Raw genomic sequence first — 10,789 nt, forward strand, 5'->3', positions numbered from 1 at the left:
GGAGTAATCACCTCGTGCCCAAGAAAAGAGACTGGTAGGAAGGGGAAGCAGAAATTTGTTTCCTTTGTCTCTTAGTACACAGGACCTTAAAGGCCTGATGATGAGGGCAAAGGGACAAATACGCGACCCGGTTGCCCTCAGAGAATGGCTGCTCGCCTCACAACATGGCATTAGCTATGCTAACCACAACACCAGGGGTTGGGAGCTGGATCTAATGGTCACCCCGAGCTCCCTGGCACCACCGTGGCACTAGTCGCACCACCTCCGAATAACTCGTGTGGAATCACGCTTCTCCTGCGTGTGCGCGGTGAAAAAACAGCAACCGACACACAGCCTACACCAGCACGACGCGTCATCATGGGGACGTCTCCGCTAGGCCAAGGGAGGTGCCCCAACGGCAGTAAGCGCGTAGCACCGCCCCCGCTGCCGGCCCTGCCGCCCAAGTTGCCGCTTGGCGCATGCGCGGGTCAAGCTGCGCAGTCACGGCGCTGCGTCTTTTTCTCCGACTCTTCTGCACCTGCGCCGCTCGTTGCCAGCAGCACCATGGCCGACCCGCGCTTGAAGCAGATCAGAATCAAGATCGGCGTCGTGAGGCGGTGGGTGCGCGTCCGCCCGCCCGCCGCGGGGGGAGGGTCCCGGGGCCTTCGCCCGACGGAGAGGCTCGCCTTGGCTGTTGGGAACGGTTGTGGGAGGTCCCGAGGGGACGAGCAGAGGGAGGGCTCGGCCCTGGCTCTGCCGAGAATTTTACCGGCGACCCCCGCCGCCTCGAGCGGGGAGCGGGCCTTGCCGCGGGGCTCCGCCAGCGGGACTTCGAGCATTGCCAGCCGTGCCTGCGGCAGGGTCCGGGATTGGCAGCGGTGGGGTGGGGCTGCGGGGTGTGCCGGACGGTGGCTTTCGCATCAGTTGTGCCTTGGCTGACGGCTTCTCCCCTTCGTTCCCCGCCGCCGGGAACCTTTCTTTCCCGAGACGACAGTTAAAAGGGGATTTTGTTCTGTTTCATTAATGATTTTGAGGGCCAAGGGGACCCAAGCCATCACACCCGTCAGCGTACGGGGCAGTCTCGCTGGACACCTTGCCGAGGAGTGAAGTCTTACTCACATACCGAATAACTGTTGAATGGGTTGTTTCTGATTTGAAACCTAATACTGCAAAAATGATGGTAAATTCATACCCTGAGTCTCGGCTTTGCCTAGTTTTAACACAGTCTTAATTTTTAAGAAAAGTTGCAGTTTTATCCCTCTGAACCCCTCTTACTGTCACTGTAAACACAAGGCTTTGACTTGAAATATTTGGTCACAGTGGGATTTATTAAGGCTACACCCTACAAAGACTGCTCTGGCTCAGGCCGGAGAATTAGTATGTGTGCTGTGTCAGGATGTTAAATAGTCCAGTTTCATACAATCATTGTTTTATTATGGCCTATCTACTTTCAGTTAGTAACAGTAAGATGGGCACACTTTCTAATACCCGATTAGCTTTGAAAGGCTGGACTTGAAGACTTAAAGAGTAAAGTGGATACAGATTTATCATTCTCGTTACGCTAGATAGAGGCACTTTTTGTTCCTAGGCTCCCAATGGGAAGCAGTTCTCAAGTACTGCCATAAGCAAGAAACTGATTATATGATTGTAAGGTCCTGTTTCGGTCTGTGTATTCTTTTTGCTAGCTAGAAGTATAGCTTCTTTGGCTGGAAACTTTTGAGAAAGCTGTTGTATCTAATAAGACACAAGTTTTTGGGTTTGTGGGGGTTTTTTTGTTGTTTTTTTTTTTTTTTTTTAGTTTGTAGAAGTTTCACTATTGTCTTTTGCTGCTGTTTGACAGTTTTACTGAGAAAACTGCGTGGTAATACTGAACAGCACTTCAGATGACCATTACTTAATGATAAATCACCACAAAAGTTACCCGAACAAACTTTTTCCTTGTATTTGTAGATTAGGAAAAACAGTGAGTGGAAAGTCTTATTAGGCAATGAACGACCGTATGGAGACCCCAGCAGAGCTGGTGCAGGTCTGCATTTTCAAGTGGGGTGTGCTGTGCCATGTGGCCATGTCCCCTTGGACCTGGAAGTGGCCTAGTGATGCCAAGTCTGGTTGTGCAGATAATTGCATGGGGAGCTAGCTCAGTGTCTGCCACTATCTGTAGTGCTTGCATGTTCTTTTTCTTCATTTCTCTGTTTCTGCAGCTTAAGTTTTAATCTCTTGTTCTCGGCTCTCTCAGATTTACTTAACAGTGCTTGTTGTCCTGTGTGAGCAGTTTACTGGTTGGTGTGGCTTTTCTGCTTGTTCACTTGATTTGCAGATATAGGTGGATGCTGGCTTTGGTTTTGTTACAAGCCTGTTGCATCCAAGTTACAGAGTAAGTTACTAATATTCCTGATGGATAGTAGTACAGTTACAATGACACCAACACAGTTCCAACAAATACAGGAAAATTAATTTATACAATGTTTCTAATGTCTCTACTTTGTTTCTAATAGCACATTTCCCCTGATGCACGAGATTTTTTTGCTGGGTCTCTGGGTTCTAAGGCCACTGGCTCAGCCTGGTAGTGGGGAGAAGACAAATTCAAGCAAGTCATCAGCATCCCAAATCCTTCGTTGAGTATGATGTTGATTGGTTTGTACTTCTCAGAGTCTGCATTTAGAAACGCATGTAAAAAAGTCCATATCTTAGTTCTTCATTGTTTTGTACTCCATGTTTTAACTGAATTGACTGCATATGGTGTGCTTTATGTGCATTGAATAGTTTTGTTATCCTAAAACTGGTTTTAACTATGTCTCAGAATTGCACTCCTTTGACCAATATTTGACTATTGATGAATTATTAATAGCATTGGGGCATTTTGACATCTTCCTGTGCCTGTGTGTTTAAAGGCTCTCCTGTCATCTCATGTTCCTGCTCTCATAAGATTTGATCTTTTATGCTGCTTTTTAAAATTCTAAGTTAGAGCTCATTTCTGTTAGTAACAAAAATAAATACAATAGTGTTATACTGCCCAACTGTACAAAGCTGAGCAAAAAATAAAACAAATCAGGTAATTGTTACCTGGTCATAACTTTGGTTACAGTTAAAGAAGTAAAAAAACCTGTCTAGGCTAGCCAAGACAAGTTCAGGCAATGTCTGACTATTCCTGAGAACTATTTTGTAGGCCTAATACAAAGTCTGCGGCCTCTTAAAAACGATGCTTAATAAGTTACAGTATGTTTCAGGGATACTGTATACGTGGGCATTCCTCTGAGCTGAAACAATTGCTGCTTGTTACATGAGAAGACTTGATGTTGGTCCATAATGGCTTAGGCTAATTTAAGTCTGAGGGGCTGTGTTAGAGTTTTCTCCTTTTTGCCCTGCACAAGGATTTAGAGGGTTTAGGTGGACCCTCATCTGTATATTTTGGTTACAGAGTAGGTCGCTTAAATTCCCACTGGATATTAGTGCGATTACAGTGATCCAGGGAGCTAATCCACTCAAAAATAACCTGGACTGAAAAAAAAAAATAGGCCTGCCTGGACCAGCTCACCACACAACTCTACAACTTTCAGGGTTAGTACAAAGAAAGGGATGAAAACATTTGGGGAAATGCTACACCTGCAGTGACGGGATTTAGATTTGTTTTTGAAGGATGGCTGTGTGAATAAACAAGTCAGGTTAGCTTCTGTTTGCTGTATGGTAACAATGTGCACATCCGCAGTTAGTCTGCAGCAGCTTGCATACTACTGTAAGTGAAAGTAACTCAAAAAAAAAAAAAAAAAAAAGAAAGGAATGTTATCTTACACTCCCTGCAGGGGAGATGATACAGCAGTACATTAGCAACTCCCACTGCCATAATGGTTGTAAACACAGATATAAGAAGGCTCAGTCCCACTCTACTGTTTCTTCTCCAACCAAAAGCCTAGTTATATAATCTACGACAGTAGGCATGCATGTGACTTGAGTCAACTTAGGACATTAACACTGTCCTCTTATTTTGGACTATGGCAACTATATAGGTATTTCTGATGTGTGAGAAGATTCACGTAGAGGCTTATTAAATAAGCCATAAAATGACTGACTTAACACTTTGATTAGTTTTCCTTAGGTTTTTTTTCTGCATTTCCAGTTTAGAAAAGTACATTGAATTTTGCCTGTAGTACTGATTTTCAAGCGTGTTCAATGATCAGGCTATAAGAGTATATCAAAAAAGGCAAGGGTCAAGAACTATTAGGATGTATTGAACTTTTTTGATGTTTCATTTGTCTTTTCTTAATTGCCTGCTGTAGCACATTCTTTTTTCTTGTTAGTCACCTAACCGCACTTTTTTCAAACTAAGAGTAAAACAGCTCTTCTGCTCTGGTATTTTTTTAGCTGTACATAAAATTCTTTTTGTACCCTTCTCAAGAGACAATATTGTAGGTTGTGGGTGCTTTATCTGCATTTCTTATACTGCTGTGTATCAGTGAAGGAAATATAAACTAGGAATAGGGAGAGCCTTTTGCTTTTTTTGACAAATCTGATAGCCAGCTCTTGGTGATTGCATGTTTTCATTAGCTTGTCATTCAGAAAAAGTAAATTTGATGGGCATGAATAATGTTTGCTGCATTGTGGCTTATATTCTAACAACCAATACTTCTGGTTTAATTACTTCAAAATAGTCTTAGTCTTGGTAAATCCAAACTCAGACAACATGCTGGCTAGTGAGGGAATTGATTAGAAAAATCTTTCTGAAAATATCTTATTCTTATTTCAGATTGGCAATGATTTTAAAAACTACTGCAAACAAAGTAAGTTGGGTTATGTGAAAATAGCACTGACGTTTGCCCATAGCTTCTATCTGATTAAGTGAAAGTGACACCAGTAGATTAGAATGAGACTAAGACAATTCACATTGCAATTGTGTTAGTTTAACTTTAACAATCTTTTAACACTCTTGTTTAAATGTGGCTGACATACCATAATTACAAATCTACAAGCCTTGATTATAGAATTTTACATCATGAACCTATGGGGAAAGTGTATTGATTTTTGTGAAGCTACTCTTTTTTTAAAACCACCTTCCTAAACTATGGAATCTTCCCAAGATTGTTCTTTTCCTGTCGCACTGGTGTTGGTACTATTTTTTCTCTTTGTAAAATATCGTCATACTGCCAAGCAATTTACACTGTGATTTTATTTTTTTTTTTGTTTCCACAAGCACAGGAAGTTCTGCAAGTTGCACAAAACTGTTGGCCTATTTTTAGATTAAATTATTTTACTGTTGAGTTCAGGATGTCTTTTGTGCAAATATGAATTATTGCAGGGAGTACAGATACTCCTTTTGCTGTAGGTTGACTATAGCTAATTCAAGCACAAAATCAGCTTGCTTTCTTATTACTCAAGAAATCTGCTATTTCTGGTGTAAATCACTTTTTTTCTTAGTCTTCTGTCCACCATATGAATTATGGATGATTGCTTACTTGCTTGTTTTCCATTAGCCATAGGCACTAGCTGTCATTTCTAACATCAATATATTGATAAGAAACTCATGTCTCCTTTATGTATTCTTGTTATAATTAGAAAATTTTATGCAACAACTGATTGTTAGCTCAATTAATGGGAAGGGATGGGATACATTATATTATACAGGTATTGAAGAATGATCTGCAGAGCTGTTCAGCTATACTGCGTCTGCATGATAACGTGATTCAATATCTGTACACTTCACATCCAAGAGCTCAGGGATCCAGGAGGGTGAATGTATTGCATGCACTGTTGGATACAAGCTGACTCTATCAAAATTAAATAACCGTTCTCAGAGTACAGGAGCATTGTGCATTTGTTGTCCAGGGTTATCAGCAGCTCAGTCCTGGAGTCTTAAACTTGGGTTTCATGCTAGCCAAATGTAGTTGTTGTGGTTCAGAGCTACTTAGATATGTCTTAAGTACCTTCTGTAGTGCTCCTGGAATTGAGAGCAGATACAGAAAGTCCAGAGCTGGCCTGCATTTGAAAGCTGCTTTGGTCTTTTAGAGTTATTAACTTAACATAAACAACTGCATTATGGGAACTGGCTGACAGGGTGCACCTACATTTACATAGTGCTATCTGAGTTAGCATCTGTGACATACATAGTCACCAGCCCATTTAATTAGCTGAAGGGTAGTTGCAAGTTGACTCCACTCTCCAGAAAACTACTTGCATGAAGGGATTCCTATTTCCCTGTGTATTTTAATGCATGCTTTCTTTTAAATTTCAGCAATACCAAACAGTGTCCACAGGTACCTTAAAAAGCTGTGAAAAGAGCACTGTGTTGTTTTGTTTGGGTTTTGTGTTTTTGTTTGGTTTTGCTTGCTTGTTTGTTTGGTTTTTATGATTTTGATTTAATTGGTTTTACCTTTTCAGCAGACCTAAACACTGGCTGCTTTTTAGAAGTGTCTCACAAATTCAAATTAGTAATGGGCAGATCTTTAAAAGATTGCCTCCTTTACATTCCTTTCTCCATCTCACTACCTCTTCTCAAAAGACATCAAAGCCTTTAGTGAAACTCATGATTCTGGCATCTTGGGGTTTTTGTGCTTACAATTATCTTCTCCCCTCTGAGGCAAAACTGTCTTGTGCATGTCCATGCTGACCAAAGTAATCTACTGACACAATCATTTTAACTGGTAAAACTATGCTGCGCATCAGGTTTATTACCATGCATTGGTAATGATGCAATATTAAGGGGGAAGGGCAAGAACATGCAAAACTGTGTCTTTGCAACCTTAAATTCTTTAAGCACTCTTTCAGAAGTTTGGAAATACAGTAGTTACAGTTGCTTGGCAACCCTAGTTTGGTGCCATTATGCATGCATGTAGTACTGTTGTCTTGGTTTTGATTGTACATACTTTTTTCTTTACATTCTTATTCGTGGCATGGAGCCACATACTCATCTATGTGGATAAACCAGTTACAAATAATCACTTTGTGCTGAATTAGAATGTGGATCTATGGGAAAACTAAAATATATATATATATAAAATTTGTGGTCGTGCTTTATATACAGAAGATGAGTTACAACTGCATAATCCATGGCTTGACTTTAGTTATTATTAAAATATATGTATTATTTAGGTGGAAAACTCATTCTGGATCAGGAGGTGCATTATATTTTCTTAAAACTGTAGTAGGTCTCCTTCCTCATGCATTGTGAATTGATTATACACACAATATGACTAGTTCTATTTAATTTTGCTTATTACTATAGCACTTCCAGTTTATCCCCAGTTAGGGGAGGGAAAGAGGAAGTTGATTCTATGCTTTTTCTCCGAAATTAAAGTCTTGACTGAAGATGATGACTGAGTCATAGAAGGGAAAAAGAAGTGGAGATCTGTGGAACCCCAATTATTACCACATCATAAGTCCTATTTTTTGCTCTTCCTTCTCTAGAAGCAAAGATCTCAGGCTCCTTAGCATTTACAAATTTCAGCTGTCCCATTCCATGCCATTCTGTCCCTGAATTTTTGCCAGTCCAGAACCCATTTGTGATGGGCTGATAAACTTTTCACTTCTCTCCAATGCTTGTTTTCAGTCCATCTGAAATGCTTTTTCAGCTTTCTTGGTGGAGTAGCCTTTCTCTTCATTGCCCTCGACCATCCAAGTTGCTTCTTTCTGTACCTCAGCAAAACCATGATCCCCAGTCATCATCCTCTGCTTTTTGAGTAGTCCATAACTTAAGCGCTTTCATCCTGGTTGCATCTGTTGGATTCTTCCATTCCTCTGCCTCCCTCTGGCTGAGGAGTCATCATCATTCAGGGCATTCAGGGAGACTTCTCAGCAGGGCAAAAAGGAAACTTCAGTTGTGGCTATAGCAAGGATTTCAAAAAATCCCTTGCTCTTGCGTTCCTATATAAGTGTATTGCAAAAGCAGGGAAATAACTGTGTTGAGAAGCAAGGGCAGAATGTGAAGCCCTGGTTATTCGGAGAAATCTTTAGAAATGGAGTTGCTGTCAAAATGTTAAAAAATCAAGTAATTTTTAACTTGAAATATTTTTCTGTCTTCAAAAAAACCTTGTACCTGATTTTCATTGTGTTCACAGTAGTAATTCCTCACAAAAGCCAAGCTTATGAAGTTAACCTTAAGTGTCATGGTAAGTTAGTTATTTAAGCTGCAGATACAGGAGGGCTAAAAATTACATGTATACTTGTGTGTGGTCACATTTTAACTCTTCAAAGAGAAAGTTTCTCTCTTATGGAGATTTTGTCACTATCAAGAGAATGAATGCATAAACTAGAGATCTTGTCCAAATCAGACATTAGTCACTTATGGCTAAGACAACATGGCAGTTCATGGTATTAAAATTACTTCTTCCTTCATCTTTCTCCCTGACTTTTCCTCGTAGGCCCCAGTCTGTAATGCCTGTGTGCTTATGTAGCCTTAGTGAACCCAAGAATGTGCATAAATAATTGGAATGTTTGAGACTGGATATTTTAGGCTCTGCAGGTAGTAATTAGCACAATGCCAATTTTACTGTGCTATACTTGTGCGTAATGTAAATACATGGAATTTATTATACTACAACACCAATAACAAAAAAAGGTGCTGGACTTTCTACAGTTCCACTATTATGGATTTTTATGTTTCACTAAGTCAGCATAGATATTTCATTATCCAGCCAATACATGCTGTCAGCTTTGGGGTTTCTGTGTGCTTAGGCTGAATCTATGGCATGTTAGCATATACTGTGGTTAATAGTAACATTGGTTTTGAAAAGATGCATGTCCTTTCAATAGTGAAGCAACTCAGTAGCAAAACTGAGAAATTCCTTCTTCAGAGCTCCACTGAGCTTGCTTAGTCCATCCAGGGAAGTGTTTCTTTTGTTGGTCTTTCTAATGCTGGAGAGCAGTCTTTATTCGGTGCCTTAAGCACATAAATGACATTCTAGCTCATAGAGAACCTGATTTGTTGGAATCACTGGAGGTTGCGGGAGACATATAAGAATAGTAGTGTGTGCTTGTTCTATCCTTGTACCATTTTACCATTTTTATTCTAGCCATCCACTAGTTGTTCCTGCAACTGTGGCTCAGGAAGGTGGAATTTTTGTCAACTGAGCAGAGAGGGTCTTGATTTTGTTATACATTGAGAAAACTCATGTTGTGTGTACTTGTTTCATCTGTCGACCTTCAGTTAAAAGGTGTGCCATTCCTATGACCAGAGATGTACTTGCTACTGATAATGATGCAACTACAGGAGATGACACTGGCGTTCATCTCTTGAATGGTCCAGAGTAGGTAATTTAGTACCTTTGGAGAGTGAGAAAGAAGGGGGATTTGAGGCTTTTTCAGCAGCCACAAGTCAGAGCAGTCTAAACCACTAGCAGCTCTGCACCCTAAACAGACCAAAAGTGAAGTCCCTTCAGAAATCAATGTCACCCTAATTCAGAGGTCTCATTTCCCTCTCCTCCTCTCCAGTTCTCTGGTCTCTGATGCTAGTCAAACCTTTTGCTGGCCTTACTCAATTTGCTTAACCCAGGAGAAAACCTGTCAGCTTTTGCTTTGGTTGGGTTTTTTTGTGTTCTTACTCTGTTAATTTCCTGCTGTTTTGGTGAACTGAATTGGCTCCTGGAGTGATCGTTTGAGCATTAGTGCTGGCAGAGGTGTATGCTGGGATGGGAGTGGGGGAGGCCTCTGTTCAGCAGTGGTAGGCTTTTAGATTATCTTGAACCATCTTATCTCACTTTACTCTTCAGCTTGGGGAGCTGAAGTGGAGAAGAGAAAGTGAGTAGAAGACAGATGAGGAAGTAAATTAACATTATGGAAAAGGTAGTTAAGGAACTATTAGTGGTGTTTCAGGTTTTTTTCTTCTACCTTAAGATCCTCCTAAGCCTTTTGAGCTCTTCAGGGTTTGGTCTGCAGCTTTAAAGTAATAAAACTGCATTTTTTACACAGACCATGCAAACTGAAATTTATTATTAAGTGACGTGAAAGTCAAACGTGTAAAGGATTTTTGAAAGGGCAGCAGCCTCAGCCAGGAGCTGACCTATTGTTTATTAAACATTGAGAGTTTAAGTCTGTTCTTCAATGTTAGAAAGTCCTTAAGTTGATTTCCAAAGGCAGCTATACCACAGGAAACGTCACTTTAGACTTGTTTTTTTTCTTTATACTCTTTCCCTAATAGTTAACTACTGGCTGGCACTGTAGACAAGGTCCAGAATAATTGCATCTTATGTTTTTACTTTTTCATTTTGAAAGACTGGAAGAAGATAGTAAAACACTAGTATTTTCTTTGGGTTATTTTTTTTTCCTGTTTCTAGGGGCGTAGACTTCTGCTTCAGGGCTGTGAAAAATAACTGAGGAAAACAAGCTTGTTGTCAGTAGATTTAAATCAGGTATGTGGGAGTCTTTGCTTCCATTGAACATTTATGTGGAGGTCTGAACTTCAAAAAGAGCTGTTATAAATGGATACTTGAAGTATGGCAATAAGATAATATTAATTGTATGCATCTGTTTGTCAGGTTTTACTTATTTAACTCTGGATGTCTGAGGAGAGGAAGGACTTGAGAATTTTTGGACAGTTGTTTTATTTTAAAAGTGGGAAAACAAAAGGAAAATTTCGGTCAGTAGTTGGTACCTTAATTATCTGCCTGATGCTTTGAATTAAAAGCAGTTGCACGCTTCTTGATAGTCCGCAGAACGGTGACACTTGCTAGAAAGCAGATGGGATGTGGAAACTATAACAAATATATTAAAACATGAAACTCTTAAACATTTTGCTTTTTTTTTTTTTTATTATCTGATCCAGCTGCAAAATGTATCATGCCATTATCTCTAGGTTGTGTCTGTCTTATTTCTGATTTTTAAATAC

General features: G+C 40.2%; 1 protein-coding gene across 14 annotated transcripts in view; it reads left to right on the forward strand.

Annotated features, from left to right (window-relative positions):
- The first annotated feature begins 466 nt into the window (after positions 1-466).
- The window catches only part of TBCA (tubulin folding cofactor A), a 31,473-nt gene continuing 21,150 nt past the window's right edge, over positions 467-10,789 (forward strand). For 7 of the 14 annotated variants that reach the window (XM_080636711.1, XM_080636706.1, XM_080636714.1 and 4 more), the window contains exon 1: positions 467-596. In XM_080636711.1, the coding sequence (XP_080492837.1) occupies positions 544-596 (53 nt within the window). In that variant the 5' untranslated portion in view covers positions 467-543. The other 7 variants (XM_080636715.1, XM_080636716.1, XM_080636707.1 and 4 more) reach the window with 6 other exon arrangements.

Source organism: Psittacula echo, assembly GCF_963264785.1.
Source record: "Psittacula echo genome assembly, chromosome: Z".
Lineage (NCBI taxonomy): Eukaryota > Metazoa > Chordata > Aves > Psittaciformes > Psittacidae > Psittacula > Psittacula echo.